Genomic DNA, 22,225 nt, shown 5'->3' with positions numbered 1-22,225 from the left:
TTATAATATGGTTTAGGATCTTTAGCGTGGCTGAGGTGTACCCATCACCAGCTCGGAAACCAGAATGACTAGCGGAGAAGGTACGGTTGGATTCGAAATGGATGGTGATCTGTTTGTTAACTTGGCTTTCACATACTTTCGAAAGGCAGGGCAGGATGGATATAGGTCTGTAACAGCTTGGATCTAGAGTGTCACCCCCTTTGAAGAGGGGGATGACTGCGGCAGTTTTCCAATTATGTGACTTCTGAAGGTAATAGAGTGCACCAGATCTTATTTAGGGGCTTCATAGCAAAGGGGGTGAATACATATGCACACACCACTTTTCCATTATTTAGTTTTTAGAATTTTTGAAACAAGTTATTTTTTTCATTTCAGTCACCAATTTGGACTATTTTGTGTATGTCCATTACATGAAATCCAAATAAAAATAAATTTAAATTACAGGTTGTAATGCAACAAAATAGGAAAAACGCCAAGGGGGATGAATACTTTTGCAAAGCACTGTACCTTAGTGTTCTTGGGCACAGGGACTATGGTGGTCTGCTTGAAACATGTTGGTATTACAGACTTAGACAGGGAGAGGTTGAAAATGTCAGTGAAGACACTTGCCAGTTGGTCAGCGCATGCTCAGAGTACACGTCCTGGTAATCCGTCTGTTGACTTGTTTAAAGGTCTTACTCACATCGGCTACGGAGAGTGTGATCACTCAGTTGCCCGGAACAGCTGATGCTCTAATGCATGTTTCAGTGTTACTTGCCTCGAAGCGAGCATAGAAGTAATTTAGCTCGTTTGGTAGGCTCGTGTCACTGGGCAGCTCGCGACTGTGCTTCCTTTTGTAGTCTGTAACAGTTTGCAAGCCCTGCCACATCCGACGAGCGCCGGAGCCTGTGTAGAATGATTCGATCTTAGTCCTGTATTGACGCTTTGCCTGTTTGATGGTTCGTCGGAGGGCATAGCGGGATTTCTTATAAGCTTCCGGGTTAAAGTCCCGCTCTTTGAAAGCGGCAGCTCTACCCTTTAGCTCAGTGCGAATGTTGCCTGTAATCCATGGCTTCTGGTTGGGTTGTGTATGTATAGTCACTGTGAGGACGACACCATCGATGCACTTATTGATGAAGCCAGTGACTGATGTTGTGTACTCCTCAATGCCATCGGAAGAATCCCGGAACATATTCCAGTCTGTGCTAGCAAAACAGTCCAACAAAGCAAAACTCATCACACTATCAAATCAAGTGGCCAGCTTGTGCAACAAAATCTCAAGCACTGGGAGTCCATCCTAGATAAATGTCAAAATCGTCTGGGTTTGGATACACGCAATTGTGCAAGCAAAGATGTCATTAGCACGGTCATTGAGAAACTAGGCACTCCTCAATATCAGAAATATCTAAAGGAAATCATTGTGGATCAGAACACATCCATTAACAGGAATAATATAACACAGCTTAAAGATTATAAGGCAAAGCCAGTCACAAAAGTGGCAAACGCAACTATCAGCCTCCCGAACGGCGCAGTGGTCTAAGGCACTGCATCGCGTGCTAGAGGCGTCACTACAGATCCGGGTGGCGCACAGTTAGCCCAGAGTCGTCCGGGTTTGGCCAGGGGGGCTTTACTTGGCTGATCACGCTCTAGCAACTTCTTGTGGCGGGCAGGGCACCTGCAGGCTGACCCCGGTCATCAGTTAAACGGTGTTTCCGCCGACACATTGGTGCGGCTGGCTTCCAGGTTAAGCGTGGTTTGGCAGTTCATGTTTCGGAGGATGCATGACTTGACCTTCACCTATCGATGTTACATTGAGCTGGGTGAATAGAATATGAATGACAGTCATCCAATATGCTGTATTAGAAATAAGGCCATGTTCATAAAAATACAAATAAATTCTCCCTCATCTTAAACGGCACCAAACGCCACTGGATTAGATACTAGATTGGATTATCTGATGCTGTAGAAACACCATGTAAAGTGGTGTAATTCTATTTCCTAATACTAATGTCATTCATAACCTTCATCTGTTTGCTTCATTTTGGCAGAGGGACTGGCTATATCCTATCATAGATGCATTCTTAAAATAGTCGCTCACTGTTTGACAAACCACAGCCCCATCTTGTACTCCCTGTTCACCCATGACTGCATGGCCACGCATGTCTCCAACTCAACATCAAGTTTGCGGACGACACAGTGGTAGGCCTGATTACTAACAATGACGAGACAGCTTACAGGGAGGTGAGGACCGTGGCGGAGTGGTGCCAGGAAAATAACCTCTCCCTCAAAGTCAACAAAATGAAGGGGCTGATTGTGGACTTCAGGAGACAGCAGAGAGCACACCCCCATCCAGTGTTCATGCATCTATCAGTCTAACTATTTACCCCATCCCTCTCTCTCGCACACACCTGTGAAAGAGATAGAATGTGTGTGTGCGTGCATGATTCTTTGTGTGGGAGGTTAGGCACAGGTCATTCCTCAACTGTAAACCCATGTCAACTGGGGTGTCTGCAGTCAAGAGCTAGATGCATGACCACATGGGGATGGTAGTTCAGAATGTACCCTTGGCCAAGATACTTAACCCTTTACTTCCTCATCCAGATGTGGTGGCTGGTAATGCACTTAAAGCATGCAGGTTCGTTTAGTATTTTGTGTATTCAAACTAAGATGTACTGTATAGACCACAGCTGTTCAATTCTTACCCTACGAGGTCCAGACTACTGCTGGTTCTGTCCTACTTGAATTAATTGCGCCCACCTGGCTTTGAGATCCAGATTTTAGGGGTATAGAGCAAAGTTTCCCCAACCCTCTCCTCAGGCTCCCCCAGACATTTCACATTTTTTGTTAACCCTAAACTGGCACACCCGATTCAATTAGTCAACTAATCAAGCCTTTAATTGAATCAGGTGTGCCAGTTTAGGATTAAAACAAAAAAGTGAAACATCTGTGGGGGAGGCTCGAGGAGAGAGTTGGGTAACCCTGGTATAGACAGTAAAAGTTTAAGACAAACTGAAATGAACAGCAGAGGCAAAACTTCCATTTTATTGCTTAGGCCCATCGCTCAGGCTATTGATGACTGCTCTCCATCGCACTCTGTTCTGGGCAGTATTCTCCAGCCTGTCCCACCTCTGTTCTGGGCAGTATTCTCCAGCTCATTCCACCCCATGCTGGTTTTCCTTGTATCTGCCTTCAGCTCCCACCTCCAGGGTACTCTTTTCTCTTCTGGGTTTCAGGATACATCTTGCCTGGTGATGTTGGAGGGGGGCGTTCGGAGGGTGTGGCCGATCCACCCCCATCCTCCAGATCTCCTGATCCACCAGAACATAGCTGGAGCGCTCCATCTTCCCATAACATTTACATTTTAGTCATTTAGCAGACGCTCTTATCCAGAGCGACTTACAGTTAGTGAATACATATTTTTTTTATACTGGCCCCCCGTGGGAATCGAACCCACAACCCTGGCGTTGCAAACGCCATGCTCTATCAACTGAGCTACATCCCTGCCGGCCATTCCCTCCCCTACCCTGGACGACGCTGGGCCAATTGTGCGCCGCCCATGAGTCTCCCGGTCGCGGCCGGCTGCGACAGAGCCTGGATTCGAACCAGGATCTCTAGTGGCACAGTTAGCACTGCGATGCAGTGGTTTAGACCACTGCGCCACTCTGCTGGTTTAGACCACTGCAGCCACACTGCTGCAAAACATTGGTGTCCACAGTTCTATCAAATAAATGCAACAGATTCTACAAACGCATTATAAGAAAAAATCCCTGCAGAATCCTTTTGGCCTGATGCTCATAGAGTTGATAGGCATGAAGACTTCTAGAAGTCTCATACACCTCCAGGGCAGGGGCTGGTCGTGGGCCTCCAAAGATGGCCACCTTGGCCGGGGGAAGATCAGCATACTTATTGTAGAGTAGCTCACTGTTCTGCATAAACCATAAGACTATAACGGTGTTCATGCATCCAACAGTAATTTATTCTGATACTATTTGACCCATTGGTTTCTTTATGCTCCTCTCTCTTCTGCATACTTTGTGTGTAACGTGTGGGAAATACACAGTACTATTCCTGTAGCCTTGAGTCTAGGGAAGCCATAGGCACTAAGCCTAAAACACTACGTATAAAATTGCTACAGTTCCATACTTACCTATGATAAACTGTCACCGTCCTCCAACGGCACGTTGAACCTTAACATGGTTAAGGGGATACCCTGACTAAACAAACAGAGCTGAATTAAATACTGTGGGCCACGCCCTTAATCAACAATTAGCCACACCTGGGACTGGCAACCCAACAAGGGTATGTTCACAATATCAACGGTTCTACCCCGTTACATGAGCATGTGTGTGGTTCAAAGTCTCTTTGTGCCGGTGCCAGATGTTAGGCACAGGTTGTTCCTCAAGTGCAAACCCATGCCAACTGGGGTGTGTGCAGTCAATATCTAATTGGGATGGGAATTCACAGGGTGTACCCTTGGCCAAGATACTTCACCACAAGTTAACCCTTTACCTCCTCATAAACAACTATGTTTTGTGAGACCAAAACAAACATGTACTGTCTAGACAAAAAAGTTGAATACAAACTACATTGAATTGCAGAGGGGAAAAAATCCTGCTACATAGCATTGTTGTCCACATTTTTATTAATTATATGCAACAGAAGCTGGAAATGCATGATAAGAAAACCTCTGAGAGATTCTGTTTGTCACTACTCATAGAGTTGTCAGTCATTAACTACTTCCAGGATAGGGCCTGGTTGTGGTTTTCTGTGACTGAAGAGGGCTAACCCTCGCTTGGATAAGCCCGATGCATGGGAGGAAGCTACATTTACATTTACATTTTAGTCATTTAGCAGACGCTCTTATCCAGAGCGACTTACAGTTAGTGAGTGCATACATTACTTTTTTATTTTTTATTTTTTTCCATACTGGCATAAGGGTAGACAGCACCTTTTCTGTGTTATCATGTTTGGTTAAGCAAATATAAAGAAAATACATTGTCCGGCTATGGCGGAGTAGCAAAATGGCTGTCACAGCCACCAGGGGTGATATTTAGGTTTTACATCGCACAATTGTAATCATTGACCATTAAAACATAGGTGTAGAAATCACCTTTTGTGTTATCATGTTAGCATTGCTTGGAAATTGCATTTCACTGTTATAACTCCACACTCTTGGGTTGGATCAGAGAAGTGACCAACAGCAGGGGAAAGCAGATGGCATGATACTTCTCATCTTCAAAATGTTTCCCCTCCCTCTCTCTTACTCTCTCTTCCACCCTAGTCCCTATCACAAGCTATTGAGAATGAATTTATACTAATGTAAAAACATTTACAATCGATATTTATAATAAATAATAAATCAACCTCTATTGTGAATCAATGGATAGTGAGCTGTGTCTCATGTGTTTCACCATTAACATAGTGATCTTGCTGTTATCTGGTGCGTATGGACTGTGTCATAGACCAGGGTTACCAAAACTGGGTCGTGGGGCCACCCCTGGGTGCACGTTTTGGTTTTTGCCCTAGCACTACACAGCTGATTCAAATAATCAACTCATCATCAAGCTTTGATTATTTGAATCAGCTGTGTAGTGCTAGGGTAAAAACCAGAACGTGCACCCGCTCACATACAGATGTAGTACCTTCATTTGATCACTTGCTGAGAATTTTCATGCACCGCAGGAAATGCAGATGACCGTCGTGATTTACATAAATTCACACAAAAAAAAAACACACCAACACACGGTTATTTTAACAGTATTGCACTTTTCATGCAGCCTTCTTTTTTGTCCAGCTAATAACCTAACCGCCGATCAAGCAACAATATGCACTAAACGTTCAAATCTTGATGCTGCAGGATTATTTTGCTACGACAATGCTGGTCAAATTAAGATCCTATATCTGTACATGGCCCCACATGGCCTTGGCAAGGATAATAATAATAATAGGTAACACAAATGCTAGGAGTCAGGATTGGATATGTAGTAATTATTGCAACAGGGAAGTAAAAACATGCAGACTCCCTTTGAACATGAGTATTCAGGCTTTATTGAATTATCCCCCCCCCCATTGTGATTAGCACATGAGCCATTCACATGTTCTCCCTGAGGGTGGCGACGTTGAGCGAGATCATAAATTTCTCCAACGTCAAGAGGTACTCCTCCGGGTGACAGCGTAGATGAGCGGCGTGCACAGACTCCTTCCACTTCCTGGTTTCCACAGCAACGCCCCGCTTCCTCCAGAAGTAGATGGCCGCCTCCATGGCGACGGGGTCACACAGCGCATCATTCTCGCAGAAGAAGAAGAGCGCCGGGGCGGTGACGGGGCTGTTGTAGAAGACCTGGACTGCGTTGTCGTAGTAGTGCACCGTCTGGGACTTGAAGAGCCAGAAGTATAGCATAGCGGTGTATCGCACCAGGGGCTCGATACGAGGGAACAGGGTCCTGCCCAGGCCTGAGGCACACACATAGACACAGGTCAAGGTTAATTACATTTAAATTCTTGTTAAATCAATTGGATAAGCCTATGTCATTTCCCCATACAGTAAACACGTGTAAAAAGCCCCCTCTGTAACTCAGCAAATACATTTGAATACAATCAAACATTGTAGAGGAGATAAGGTGGGAGCATGATTACTAGGTCTTCAACACACACAGCAACATTGTGATAAAAGGAGACTGACCCACATACACACACACACACACTGACCCACACACACACATACACACACATATACACACACACACACACACCGTCTCAGTAACAGATCCCTCTCCTTTCTTAGAGTAATAATCCAAACCGACAATCCTACCTCCTTTCCTTCCCCTTTCTCTCACCTGTAGCCATATGCTCCAGCGACCCAACCACCATGCTGTCATACACATGTCCTATGACCTGTTGGGCCAGGCCCGGGTACTTGTGTGGCTCCCTGACCATCTGGCTAAGCAGCTGGGTGAAGGTGTACCCGCCGACGGAGAAGGCATGGACCAGAAGGGGGCGCCCTTTGAAACGTGGGTCGTCCAGGATCTCCAGGACCTCGGCCCCATACTCCAGCCCCCAGCGAGGCCACAGGAAGTGCCACACGGTGCTCTCCACAGATAGGATGTCCAGGCCACGTTCCAGGTAGAGGTCCCGGTACTTCGCCATGGCCCCCGGTTTGGCGCCAAGCCAAGGGAGGAGCAGGAGGAGGGGACGGGGGGAGGAGGAGGAGGGCGAGGATGGAGAGAGGGTTGGTACATCCGAAGCGGAAGGGGTCAGAGTTGAGGAAACGGTGGGGTGAGAGGGCGTGTCTGAGAGAAAGGGAGGAGAGGGGGAGGGGGTATCGCCCCCTGGTGTCCATCTGGTGTAGTAGTAGATGATGCTTCTGGTGACCCTCTGGGCTATGACCCGCCCCTCTCCCACTGGCGCAGACATGTCTGAATGGGAGTTACTGGGGGGAGGAAAAAGGGCCAGAATTAGAGCAGGATTGGAAGATTGGTTACAGTGGGAGAAAATATGGGTTAAACAAAAACTGCTATGCCTCAAGTTAAATTAATGTATAACCTACAGACACAGATGCAAGGTTGTGGGATCCAGCCAAGGTTGGATCAGGTATACATTGGTATACAGATAAGACTCACAGTAGGCTATTAGTATTACAATGAAGCATTAGACAGTATAGACAAGTTGCCTTGGTCCATATTAGACCAAAAAAGCAAAATAAGCTTTGGACTCATAGTTCAACACAAACAGATTTGTATCTATGTGCTGATGTAGGCTGCTGTGTTACAGGTCAATTTGGATCAGAAACATTCCTTTGTAAATATGCTCTACTTTTCATGCCCAATAACTTATGTTAGGCAAATGCTCAAATGGTTAAATAGCTCAGTGTCTGTCATTTAGACATACACAGTTTCATACAACTTCTTCAAACCAAGCCAATGTCACACACAGCAGGCAGCATTCATTGCATTCTCTACAGGGCATCAAATTAACTTTTTGGTCCACCAGCCACTGTGGCAGGTATATATAAAATCTACCAGAAACTCAGATTTTTTACCAGCCTAAATATTTTTTTGCCCTAAAATTATACCAACAAACCCCCCAAAATGGATGAACATGCTTTGTAATGTGTCTAAAACAATAAATGTATTACTGGTAAGAAATAACTAATGTGGTATATTGTTTAATTAATTGTTTTGTGACCTGAGTCTTTTAACCAAAATATCACAGATGAGACAAACATGTTCACTTAAGGGCGGGAGGTTACCATGGTAGCGCGACTAGAGTCATGTTTGTAGCTGTGTCTGACTAGTAGAAGGGTTGTCTTCTCTTCCCTAGCAGTTAAATCTCAAACATAGAAAAACAACCTAGCTTGTGAACAAAACAATGTATATAGCTAAGAAACACAACGACAAAGTCTCACTTCAGTAGGCTTTCGTTTGAAGTAAATTAGACCAACTTTTATGCCTGTTCGCAGCGCTTCTAAAAATTAATATTTCACTCAGCTCTTCACGTGCGCACAGCCCCCAGCCAGGCAGTGTTGCAGTGCGAGGTGGAATAGGCTATATAGGATATGTAGTTCTTTGACTGTGCGATTAATTTACCAGGTTTGAAACAAACCGGGGAAAATACTTTGAAAACAGCTATTGCAGCATTTATTTTACTATACATATGATCAAACATGACTATATTTATTCACAAATGCGAGTGAAATGCTCGCACCGTGGAGCCCTGACCACCCACCAACGTGGCTGGTGAAATAGATAATGCCAAAATCTACCCTCATTTAACAGGTGTCTGGTGTTAATTTTAGGCCCTGATTCTGGAACTGTACCCCATGAAGAATTTGAGTATCCCCATAACAGTTGATAATCTGTCCACCGTCTTCTTTCTTTGAATTAACCGGGTTAGTAGATTCAAGCCTTCATCTGACCCGTCCTTATAAACGAACTCGGTATACAAATAGGGTTGGAAATAACCACAGCTGTCAAGATCCTGAGTCTATTCCATTTGAACTGCCCCCCTCTTGCGTGTCGCGGTTTTGCGACTGCACTTCCTTGAACTGATTTCACAAATGGCATCTAGGCGCGCAGAGCTCTTGCATGTTCTGACTACAGACATTGTGTACAAAGAACCATTGAGCAAAGGAACTTTGACAGAATAAAGCAACGTTTGGTAAGATGTAGATATGTGCATACTGGCTATCCTTAGGCAAACATAAGAGGGCAGAATAAAAAATGGTTTTGTTATTAAACAGAAACTTTACCACACACAAACTACCTTCAATGGATAAGAGAGTTAAGAGAGTAATGGGCCTCAACATCATGCTCTAACCAGAAAGCACTATAGTGGACACATTAAGTATATAGCCAATGAGAGCATTCACAGCTGACCACTCAGATGAGCGCCAGCTAGCCGTTTTAACAATATATATACACACACACACTGAGTGTACAAAACATTAAGGACACCTTCCTAATATTTTGTTGCACCCTACAAGGTGTCAAAAGCGTTCCACAGGGATGCTGTCACATGTTGACTCCAATGTTTCCCACAGTTGTGTCATGTTGGCTGGATGTCCTTTGGGTGGTGGACCACTCTTGATACACACAAAACTGTTGAGCTTGAAAAACCCGGCACCTACTACCATACCCCGTTCAAAGGCACTTAAATCTTTTGTCTTGCCATTCACGTTCTGAATGGCACACATACACAATCCATGTCTCGTTTGTCTCAATGCTTAAAAGTCCTTCTTTAACCTGTCTCCTACCCTTCATCTACACTGATTGAAATGGATTTAACAAGTGACATCAATAGCTTTCACCTGGATTCACTTGGTCAGTCTGTCAGTACACTCAGTGTATATAACGTTTTCTAAATTACTAAATATTAGATCAATGTACATTCAAATTTGTTTTGTTGGAGTGACATAAAAAGTTGAGATGAGACTGATGAAATGTTTAGTTGAGCAAGACTAGTGGCATCCATGTCAGTGTGAAAAGTAAAGAATTAGCTAGGGAAACTGACAGCTCAATAACGTTACATTGCTATACTGACTCTAATAAAAGCTCACATTGCGCTGTCCAAAAATGTCTGAATATTGGTCTTCAATCATTTGGCCACTGGTTTCATCGTTTGATTCAGGTCTAGTGTGATTGAGGCAAAAATAATAGCTAACGTTAGCCAACTTTTGGCTAGCTATAATGGTACATCAACGGGCGAAAATGAGCCAAGTTAATTTACTTCTGTTGAAACGGGACAAAACAAAGGATACAAAACATTTCCATACACACTAAAGCAGTTAGAGACTGCTACCTGACAGATAGCATGTGCCAGCTCTTAGCAAACAGCAGGTCCAGGTAACTACTACACTTTCCTTGTGAGCATTACACTTGACACTACACCTGTCTGATTAAAAGGTTTAACTGGCTTGGAGTAAAATGGGACTTATAGCCTCTTAAAAAATCACTGTGGATTCTGGGCTTTTCATTAAAGGAATATTTTACCCCAAATCAATTTTCACATATTTCAAGTCAATCCACCATGCATACTGTTGTGGAAATTCTAATCAATAACGAGGAAAGACAAGGTCAATCACCAATCAGGATATTACTTTACTCAAAACGTATTAATAGGGTAGCAAGTGAGGCTGGTCGACCCAACACTCTTGAGTGTTGGGCCGAGAGCTCTGACATACAGACAATACAAAGATAGTTTATAGCAAAGATACACCCTTTCAGTTTACATGACAAACAGCAGATGTGTGGAATGAGTCAAAAGGTGAGACTTGGAATATGAGATAGTGGTATCCCCCAGCCATATAGCATTTGCAAAGAAGACTGTTCTTATTGTATGGAAACCAGAATTTGGCCCCCAAGACAAGGTTCCTCTCATCATTATCCATACCCGAGCCATCCCTCCCTGGTACCTTATATTACACAAACACCAACTCATTCTATGGAATGCATGGTGTAGGTTTTATCATCAAACCATTCATAAATCAACTGTCAGCTCCAGATACCCCTATCTCGAGTAAAACCCATGTCCTTGACCACACGCCTAGACTAGCTGCAGGGAGCTGGAGTAGAAACCATCCCTTTACAAAAACACAGCGTTAGTAGAACAGTATAGAATTGTTAACTATTAATATTAAACAAAACAGGTAAACATGTTACATGTTAATTTTTCTCTCACATTCCCCTCTCAAGGGATAATGTTCCTTCCAGGAAAAATATGAACAGTAACATGGAAAATCTTACTAACAGTTGTTGCAGAATATACAGTACCAGTCAGGTTTGGCCACACCTACTCATTCAAGGGTGTTTCTTAATTTTTACTATTTTTTACATTGTAGAATAATAGTGAAGACATGAAAACTATGAAATAACACATATGGAATCATGTAGTAACCAAAAAAGTGTTAAACAAATCAAAATATATTTTATATTTGAGGTTCTTCAAAGTAGCCACCCTTTGCCTTGATGACAGCTTTGCACACTCTTGGCATTCTCTCAACCAGCTTCACCTGGAATGCTTTTCCAACAGTCTTGAAGGAGTTCCCACATATGCTGAGCACTTGTTAGCTGCTTTTCCTTCACTCTGCCGTCCGACTCATCCCAAACCATCTCAATTGGGTTGAGGTTGGGGGATTGTGGAGGCCAGGTCATCTGATGCAGCACTCCATCACTCTCCTTCTTGGTAAAATAGCCCTTACACAGCCTGGAGGTGTGTAGTGTCATTGTCGTGTTGAAAAACAAATAATAGTCCCACTAAGCCCAAACCAGATAGGATGGCGTATAGCTGTAGAATGCTGTGGTAGCAGCATAGTAGGCTATTTTATTTATTTATATTATTATAAGTGTGGCTTGAATTCTAAATAAATCACAGACAGTGTCACCAGCAAAGCACCCCCACACCATAACACCACCTCCTCCATGCTTTACGGTGGGAACTACACATGCAGAGATCATCCGTTTGCCTACACCGCGTCTCACAAAGACACGGCGGTTTGAACCAAAAGTCTCCAATTTGGACTCCAGACCAAAGGACACATTTCCACCGGTCTAATGTCCTTTGCTCATGTTTCTTGGCCCAAGCAGGTCTCTTATTATTATTGGTGTCCTTTAGTAGTGGTTTCTTTGCAGCAATTCGACCATGAAGGCCTGATTCACACAGTCCCCTCTGAACAGTTGATGTTGAGATGTGTCTGTTACTTGAACTCTGTGAAGCATTTATTTGGGCTGCAATTTCTGAGGCTGGTAACTCTAATGAACGTATCCTCTGCAGCAGAGGTAACTCTGGGTCTTCCATTCCTGTGGTGGTCCTCATGAGAGCCAGTTTCATCATAGCGCTTTTTGGTTTTTGCGACTGCACTTGAAGAAACTTTCAAAGTTCTTGACATTTTCAGCATTAACTGACCTTCATGTCTTAAAGTAATGATGGACTGTCATTTTTCTTTGCTTATTTGTGCTGTTCTTGCCATAATATGGACTTGGTCTTTTACCAAATAGGACTATCTTCTGTATACCCCCCTACCTTGTCACAACACAACTGATTGGCTCAAACACATTAAGAAGGAATTAAATTCCACAAATTAACTTTTAAGAAGGCACACCTGTTAATTGAAATGCATTCCAGGTGACTACCTCATGAAGCTGGTTGAGAGAATGCCAAGAGTGTGCAAAGCTGTCATCAAGGCAAAGGGTGGCTATTTGAAGAATCTCAAATGTTAAATATATTTTGATTTGTTTAACACTTATTTGGTTACTACATGATTCCATGTGTGTTATCAAAGTTTTGATGTCTTCACTATTATTCTACAATGTAAAAAAATAAAAAGAAAGAAAGAAAAACCCTTGAAAGAGTGGGTTTGTCCAAAGTTTTGACTGGTAGTGTGTGTATATATATATATATATATATATATATATATATATATATATATATATATATATATATATATAACCCCGGGGCTCCACATGCGGTAGTCCGGCCCTGTATTGTGAGGTCCCTTGCAATTCCAAGCCCTAAAAAGTAGGCTATAGCCTCCTTTTGTAAAAAAAAATAAAAGTCTGAGTTTGCAAATATTTTGCTGTCAGCACCCTACCAGTAGGCCTATTATAATGAAGAAATTGACTAAACATTATAAATTGTTGCATGAAGCTGCTATGATACAGTTTTAGGATGGAGAATATAATCACTTCGACAAACTGTACTTGCGCTGATTCTCCAGCAGATGTCAATCATGGATGGACTTGTTAAATTCCAGTCTTGGTTGTCTTCATCTAGAGTCCCAAAAACTGGTTTGTCACTAGCTTGGTGGCAGGTAGCCTAGCGGTTAAGAGCTTTTGGTCAGTAACCAAAACATGCTGGTTCGAATCCCCTAGGTGAAAAATATGTCTGTGCCCTTGAGGAAGGCACTTAACCCTGATTGCTCCTGTAAGTCACTCTGGACAAGAGTGTCTGGTGAATGTAGTTGCCACAAAGTCATAATTATGTGTAAAACCTGCCTATTTCAACAATTTCTCTTCATAAAATCTGATTTGAAACCTAACCTTAACCACACTGCTAACCTTACCATATATTTATGATATAGGCAAGAAGCTGCCATGTGGGGAAACGTAGGTGGCTCGTTTCAGCTCATTGTACATCTTGTTATTAATACCGTGTCTTGTTTGAGGTGTTTTGACTCTTGTCACGTCTATGCTAATATGGCTCAAATTTATCCACCATCTTTGATAGGACTACGGTCATTCATCGAAGGCAGGACACAGCTGTGCATGAGCTCAAGGAACAAGGGTCTTTGATTACAGATGTAAATGCACAAGATGCCCACTAAGCATGTATCAACCCCAGTTGAACTGCAGTGTTGTTGAACTTAGCTACACAGAAAAACCTTGAACCTTGTTTAAGGTTGAATTTCACATTTATTTAAATGTCTAATTTATCCCTGACAAACAACAAGGGAACAAATCGATGCTCCAATCCTTACTGGAAAGATGGGAACAATACAAACACTGAGTATTTTATGGTGGTGTGGGGAGCACAGTGTGAGGCACATGCTGGAAAATCATTGAAATGTGGGTTACACACAAACACACACACACACATACACAGACAGACATTATTCTTAACTGACCTTTGCATTAAATACTAGATTGATACTGTAGAAACACTGTAAAGTGAAGTAAAGTAATGTCTTAACCTGAGTCTGTTTGCTTCATTTTGGCAGAGGGACTGGGTCATACTATCATAGATGCATTCTTAAAATAGTAGCTCACTGTTCGACATAAACCACAGCCCCTTCCTGTACTCCCTGTTCACCCATGACTGCGTGGCCAGGCACGTCTCCAACTCAATCATCAACAGTGGTCCTCTGTAGCTCAGCTGGTAGAGCACAGTGCTTGTAACGCCAAGGTAGTGGGTTCGATCCCCAGGACCACCCATACACAAAAATGTATGCATGCATGACTGTAAGTCGCTTTGGATAAAAGCGTCTGCTAAATGGCATATTATTTTTATTTATTTATGGTAGGCCTGATCACCAACAACAATCAGACAGCCTACAGGGAGGAGGTGAGGGCCCTGGCGGAGTGGTGCCAAGAAAATAACCTCTCCCTCAACGTCAACAAAACAAACAAGCTGATCGTGGACTTCAGGAGACAGCAGAGAGAGCACGCCCCCATCATCGACAATCATCATCAACATCGACAAGGCCGCAGTGGAGAGGGTGAAAAGCTTCAAGTTCCTCGCACATCACTGAAACCCTGAAATGGTCCATCCCTACAATCAGTGTGGTGAAAAATGCGCAACAGCACCTCTTAAACCTCAGGAGGCTGAAGAAATTTGGCTTGGCCCCTGAGATCCTCACAAACTTCTACAGATTCACCATTTACATCATCTTGTTGGCCTGTATCACCGCGTGGTACGGCAATTGCGCCATTCGCAACCACAGAGCTCTCCAGAGGTTGGTGCGGTCAGCCCAACGCATCACTGGGGGCACACTGCCTGCCCTCCAGAACATCTACAGCACCAGGTGTCACAGGAAGGCCAAGAAGATCATCAAGGACCCAGCCACCCGAGCCACGGTCTGTTCCCCCTACTACCATCTAGAAGGTTGACACAGTACAGGTGCATCAAAGCTGGGACCGAGAGATTGTTAAAGCTTCCATCTCCAGGCCATCAGACTGTCAAACAGTCACCACTACCCAGCCTCCGCCCCGTACCCTGCCCTGAACCTTAGAGAATGCTGCCCTATGTACACTGATCAAAAATATAAATGCAACATATAAATTGTTGGTCCCATGTTTCATGAGCTGAAATAAAAGATCCCAGAAATGTTCGATACGCACAAAAAGCTTATTTCTCTCATATTTTGTGCACAAATTTGTTTACATCCGTGTTAGTGAGCATTTCTCCTTTGCCAATATAATCCATCCACCTGACAGGTGTGGCATATCAAGAAGCTGATTAAACAACATGATCATTACACAGGTGCACCTTGTGCTGAAGACAATTAAAGGCCACTCTAAAATGTGCAGTTTTGTCACACAACATAATGCCACAGATGGGTCTTTGAGGGAGCGTGTAATTGGCATGCTGACTGCAGGAATGTCCACCAGAGCTGTTGACAGATAATTGAATGTTCATTTCTCTACCATAAGCCGCCTCCAACGTTGTTTTAGAGAATTTGGCAGTACGTCCAACCAGCCTCACAACCGCAGACAAAGTGTATGGCGTTGTGTGGGCGAGCAGTTTGCTGATGTCAATGAGTGCCCAATGGTGGCGGTGGGGTTACGGTACGGGCAGGCATAAGCTACGGACATTGAACACAATTGCATTTTATCGATGGCAATTTGAATGCACAGAGATACCGTGACGAGATCCTGAGGCCCATTGTCGTGCCATTCATCCGCCGCCATCACCTCATGTTTCAGCATGATAATGCACTGCCCCATGTCACAAGGATCTGTACACAATTCCTGGAAGCTGAAAATGTCCCAGTTCTTCCATGGCCTGCATACTCACCAGACATGTCACCAATTGAGCTTGTTTGGGATGCTCTCGATCAACGTGTATGACAGCGTGTTCCAGTTCAATATTCAGCAACTTCGCACAGCCATTGAAGAGCAGTGGAACAACATTCCACGGGCCACAATCAACAGCCTGATCAACTATATGCGAAGGAGATGTGCCGCGCTGCATGAGGCAAATGGTGGTCACACCAGATACTGACTGGTTTTCTGATCCACAACCTTTTTTTTAAGGTATCTGTGACCAACAGACGCATATCTGTATTCCCAGTCATGTGAAATCCATAGATTAGGGCCTAATTTATTTATTTCAATTAACTGATTTCCTTATATGAACTGTAACTCAGTAAAATCTTTGAAATTGTTGCATGTCGCTTTTATATTTTTGTTCAGTATACGTACAGTGCCTTGCAAAAGTATTCATCCCCGTTGGCGTTTTTCCTATTTTGTTGCATTACAACCTGTAATTTAAATGGATCTTTATTTGGATTTCATGTAATGGACATACACAAAATAGTCCAAATTGGTGAAGTGAAATGAAAAAAATAACTTAATGTAAGGAAAAGTGGTGTGTGCATATGAATTCACCCCTTTTGCTATGAAGCCCCTAAATAAGATCTGGTGCAACTAATTACCTTCTGAAGTCACATAATTAGTTAAATAAAGTCCACCTGTGTGCAATCTAAGTGTCACATGATCTGTCACATGATCTCAGTGTATATACACCTGTTCTGAAAGGCCCCAGAGTCTGCAACACCACTAAGCAAGGGGCACCACCAAGCAAGCGGCACCATGAAGACCAAGGAGATCTCCAAACAGGTCAGGGACAAAGTTGTGGAGAAGTACAGATCAGGGTTGGGTTATAAAAAAAGATCAGAAACTTTGAACATCCCAGAGAGCACCATTAAATCCATTATAAAAAAAATGGAAAGAATATGGCACCACAACAAACATGCCAAGAGAGGGCCGCCCACCAAAACTCACGGACCAGGCAAGGAGGGCAGTAATCAGAGAGGCAACAAAGAGACCAAAGATAACCCTGAAGGAGCTGCAAAGCTACACAGCAGAGATTGGAGTATCTGTCCATAGGACCACTTTAAGCCGTACACTCCACAGAGCTGGGCTTTACGGAAGAGTGGCCAGAAAAAAGCCATTGCTTAAAGAAAATAATAAGCAAACACGTTTGGTGTTCGCCAAAAGGCATGTGGGAGACTCCCCAAACATATGGAAGAAGGTACTCTGGTCAGATGAGACTGAAATTTAGCTTTGTGGCCATCAAGCAAAACGCTATGTCTGGCGCAAACCCAACACCTCTCATCACCCTGAGAACACCACCATGTTTTTCATCGACAGGGACTGGGAAACTGGTCAGAATTGAAGGAATGATGGATGGCGCTAAAAACAGGGACATTCTTGAGGGAAACCTGTTTCAGTCTTCCAGAGATTTGAGACTGGGACGGAGGTTCACCTTCCAGCAGGACAATGACCCTAAGCATACTGCTAAAGCAACACTTGAGTAGTTTAAGGGGAAACATTGAAATGTCTTGAAATGGCCTAGTCAAAGCCCAGACCTCAATCCAATTGAGAATCTGTGGAATGACTTAAAGATTGCTGTACACCAGCGGAACCCATCCAACTTGAAGGAGCTGGAGCAGTTTTGCCTTGATAAATGGGCAAAAAACCCAGTGGCTAGATGTGCCAAGCTTATAGAGACATACCCCAAGAGACTTGCAGCTGTAATTGCTGCAAAATGTGGCTCTATAAAGTATTGACGTTGGGGAGGTGAATAGTTATATACGCTCAATTTCAGTTTTTTGGTTTCTCAATAACAAATATTTTGCATCTTCAAAGTTGTAGGCATATTGAGTAAATCAAAGGATACAAACCCCCCAAAAAATCTATTTTAATTCCAGGTTGTAAGGCAACAAAATAGGAAGTATGCCAAGGGGGGTGAATACTTTCGCAAGCCACTGTACATTGTGTCATTGAACACTGGTCACTTTAATAATGATTACATATTGTTTTACTCACTTCATATGTATATACTGTATTCCGGTCATGACTCATCCTATATAACTACTGCTGTACACACCTTTTCTATTCACATACTGTCCATACTGTCTATACACCCCATCATAGACAAATATACAGTTGAAGTCGGAAGTTTACATACACTTAGGTTGGAGTCACTAAAACTCGTTTTTCAACCACTCCACACATTTCTTGTTAACAAACTATAGTTTTTCTACTTTGTGCATGACCAAGCTTGGTCGCAAATGGATCTTCCAAATGGACAATGACCTCAAGCATACTTCCAAAGTTATGACAAAATGGCTTAAGGACAACAAAGTCAAGGTATTGGAGTGGCCATCACAAAGCCCTGACCTCAATCCTATTGAAAATGTGTGGGCAGAACTGAAAAAGCGTGTGCGAGCAAGGAGGCCTACAAACCTGACTCAGTTACACCAGCTCTGTCAGGAGGAATGGGCCAAAATTCACCCAACTTATTGTGGGAAGCTTGTGGAAGGCTACCTGAAACGTTTGACCCAAGTTAAACAATTTAAAGGCAATGCTACCAAATACTAATTTGTGTGTATTATTATTAGGTATTACTGCAATGTTGGAGCTAGAAACATAAGCATTGGGCTGCACCTGCGATAACATCTGCAAAATATGTGTACGTGACCAAAAATGTGATTTGAATAGCAGTGTTCATGCATCTAACGGTCTAATTATTTATTTACTTATTTTTTATCTTTATTCACCTCTCCTTTCAGCCTTCCCTCCCTCTCGTGCTCATTTAGTAGGCTATATTATACACAGTGAGAGCACCAACACTGCTTCATTACGGAACGTATCCAAGCTAAAAGTAAATACATACAGTGGGGAAAAAAAGTATTTAGTCAGCCACCAATTGTGCATGTTCTCCCACTTAAAACGATGAGAGAGGCCTGTAATTTTCATCATAGGTAATCACATTGTAGGATTTTTAATGAATTTATTTGCAAATTATGGTGGAAAATAAGTATTTGGTCACCTACAAACAAGCAAGATTTCTGGCTCTCACAGACCTGTAACTTCTTCTTTAAGAGGCTCCTCTGTCCTCCACTCGTTACCTGTATTGAAGGCACCTGTTTGAACTTGTTATCAGTATAAAAGACACCTGTCCACAACCTCAAACAGTCACACTCCAAACTCCACTATGGCCAAGACCAAAGAGCTGTCAAAGGACACCAGAAACAAAATTGTAGACCTGCACCAGGCTGGGAAGACTGAATCTGCAATAGGTAAGCAGCTTGGTTTGAAGAAATCAACTGTGGGAGCAATTATTAGGAAATGGAAGACATACAAGACCACTGATAATCTCCCTCGATCTGGGGCTCCACGCAAGATCTCACCCCGTGGGGTCAAAATGATCACAAGAACGGTGAGCAAAAATCCCAGAACCACACGGGGGACCTAGTGAATGACCTGCAGAGAGCTGGGACCAAAGTAACAAAGCCTACCATCAGTAACACACTACGCCGTCAGGGAATCAAATCCTGCAGTGCCAGACGTGTCCCCCTGCTTAAGCCAGTACATGTCCAGGCCCGTCTGAAGTTTGCTAGAGTGCATTTGGATGATCCAGAAGAGGATTGGGAGAATGTCATATGGTCAGATGAAACCAAAATATAACTTTAGGGTAAAAACTCAACTTGTCGTGTTTGGAGGACAAAGAATGCTGAGTTGCATCCAAAGAACACCATACCTACTGTGAAGCATGGGGGTGGAAACATCATGCTTTTGGGCTGTTTTTCTGCAAAGGGACCAGGACGACTGATCCGTGTAAAGGAAAGAATGAATGGGGCCATGTATCGTGAGATTTTGAGTGAAAACCTCCTTCCATCAGCAAGGGCATTGAAGATGAAACGTGGCTGGGTCTTTCAGCATGACAATGATCCCAAACACACCGCCCGGGCAACGAAGGAGTGGCTTCGTAAGAAGCATTTCAAGGTCCTGGAGTGGCCTAGCCAGTCTCCAGATCTCAACCCCATAGAAAATCTTTGGAGGGAGTTGAAAGTCCGTGTTGCCCAGCGACAGCCCCAAAACATCACTGCTCTAGAGGAGATCTGCATGGAGGAATGGGCCAAAATACCAGCAACAGTGTGTGAAAACCTTGTGAAGACTTACAGAAAACGTTTGACCTGTGTCATTGCCAACAAAGGGTATATAACAAAGTATTGAGAAACTTTTGTTATTGACCAAATACTTATTTTCCACCATAATTTGCAAATAAATTCATTAAAAATCCTACAATGTGATTTTCTGGATTGTTTTTCTCATTTTTTCTGTCATAGTTGACGTGTACCTATGAAGAAAATTACAGGCCTCTCTCTCTTTTTAAGTGGGAGAACTTGCACAATTGGTGGCTGACTAAATACTTTTTTCCCCACTGTAGCTAAGACAAAATATAATTAATAAAAATCATTCTGTACAGATCACGCCAGTCATTCATATGAATTGTTATAAAAGAGAGAGGGAGAGAGAGAGGGAGGGAGAGAGAGGAATAGAGAGAGGAAGAGAGAGAGAGAGAGAGAGAGGGAGAGAGAGAGAGAGGAACAGAGAGAGGGAGAGAGAGAGGAAGAGAGAGAGAGGGAGAGGGAGAGAGAGAGGAACAGAGAGAGGGAGAGAGAGAGGAAGAGAGAGAGAGGGAGAGAGAGAGGGAGAGAGAGAGAGAGAGGGAGAGAATGTGTGTGCGTGCATGAGTGTGCGTGTGTGTGATTCTTTGTGCCGGTGCCAGAGGTTAGGTACAGGTCGTTCCTCAACTGTAAAGCCATGCCAACTGGGGTGTCTACAGGCAAGACCACATGGGGATGGTAGTTCAGATTGTACCTTTGGCCAAGATACTTCACCATAAGTTAACCCTTTACCTCCTCATAAATAACTCTGTTTTGTGAGACAAAAAAAAACATGTACTGTCTAGACAAAAAAGTTTAATACAAACTAGATTGAATTGCAGAGGGGGGAAAATCCTGCTACATAGAATTGTTGTCCACAATTTTATCAATTATATGCAACAGATGCTGGAAATGCATTATAAAAAAAATATCCCACAGATTCTGTTTGTCACTACTCATTGCGTTGATAGGCATGAACTACTTCCAGGACAGGGCCTGGTTGTGGTCCTCTGTGACTGAAGAGGGCTCACCTTGGTTTGGATAAAATAAGCCCGATGCGTGTGACAAAGCATACAATGTGAAGGTCAACTGAGCCAGCAATGCTTGGGAATTGAGTATCACTGTTTTATTTTATTTTATTCACCTTTATTTAACCAGGTAAGCCAGTTGAGAACAAGTTCTCATTTACAACTGCAACCTGGCCAAGATAAAGCAAAGCAAAGCTGTTGTTATGAACTTTGAACTCCACGCTCTTGGGTTGGATCAGAGAAGTGACCAACAGCAGGGGAAAGCAGATGGCATGATATATGGACTGTGATGACAGGACAAAATGAGACTTGTTTTACATGTACAGTACCTCATCTTGACTTCTTGCCTCTCTCTATTTTTCCACCTCTCACATATTATCTCTTCCCTATCTCCTGCGTTTATTTTCTTATCTCTCCATTTCATTCCTTTCTTCTTACCCTCATACTCCCTCTGTATTCCTCCTCTCCGGTTCTTTCTCATCTCTCTCTCTTCCACCCTAGTCCCTATCACAAGCTCTTGAGAATGAATGTATACTAATGTAAAAACAATTACAATCGATATTTACAACAAATACTAAATCAATCTCTATTGTGAATCAATGAATAGTGAGCTGTGTCTCATGTGTTTCACCATAAACATAGTGACCTTGCTGTTATCTGGTGCGTATGGACTGTGTCATAGACCATATTGTGTAAGCAAACATACAGATGTAGGAACTTAATTTGATCACTCTTTTGTTGCTGAGAATTTTCCTGTGTCGCAGGAAATGCAGATGAGCTTTGTGATTTACATAGATTCACTGAAAATCCACACTAACACACGGTTATATTAATAGCATTGCACTTTTCATGTAACCCACTTTTTTGTCCAGCTAATAGTCTAACCACCGCTCAAGCTACATTATGGACTAAACATTCAAATCCTGTTGCTGGAGAATTATTTTGCTACGACAATGCTGGTCAAATTAAGATCCTATATCTGTACATGGCCCCACATGGCCTTGGCAAGTATAATAATAATAATAGGTAACAAAAATGCTAGGAGTCAGGA

General features: G+C 43.0%; 1 protein-coding gene across 3 annotated transcripts; it reads right to left on the bottom strand.

The window, feature by feature from the left end:
• Positions 1–5,952: 5,952 nt before the first annotated feature.
• Positions 5,953–9,051, bottom strand: LOC311129044 (transmembrane protein 53-like). Of its 3 annotated transcripts, none has more exons than XM_084161303.1 (3): positions 8,741–9,051; positions 6,816–7,408; positions 5,953–6,432 (listed from the first exon to the last, which is right to left on the bottom strand). In XM_084161303.1, the coding sequence occupies exons 2-3, from the start codon at positions 7,390–7,392 to the stop codon at positions 6,071–6,073; spliced, it is 939 nt and encodes a 312-aa protein (XP_084017429.1). In that variant the 5' UTR covers positions 7,393–7,408; positions 8,741–9,051; the 3' UTR covers positions 5,953–6,070. The 3 variants fall into 3 exon arrangements, with proteins under 3 accessions (XP_084017429.1, XP_084017427.1, XP_084017428.1); XM_084161301.1 differs by having other exon boundaries at positions 8,795–9,050; XM_084161302.1 differs by lacking the exon at positions 8,741–9,051 and adding an exon at positions 8,228–8,666.
• Between the last annotated feature and the right edge of the window lie 13,174 nt (positions 9,052–22,225).

This window comes from Coregonus lavaretus (genome assembly GCF_964263955.1).
Source record: "Coregonus lavaretus genome assembly, chromosome: 5".
Lineage (NCBI taxonomy): Eukaryota > Metazoa > Chordata > Actinopteri > Salmoniformes > Salmonidae > Coregonus > Coregonus lavaretus.
Note: the sequence above shows the minus strand (reverse complement) of the source record. Positions and strands in the feature narration are given on the sequence as shown.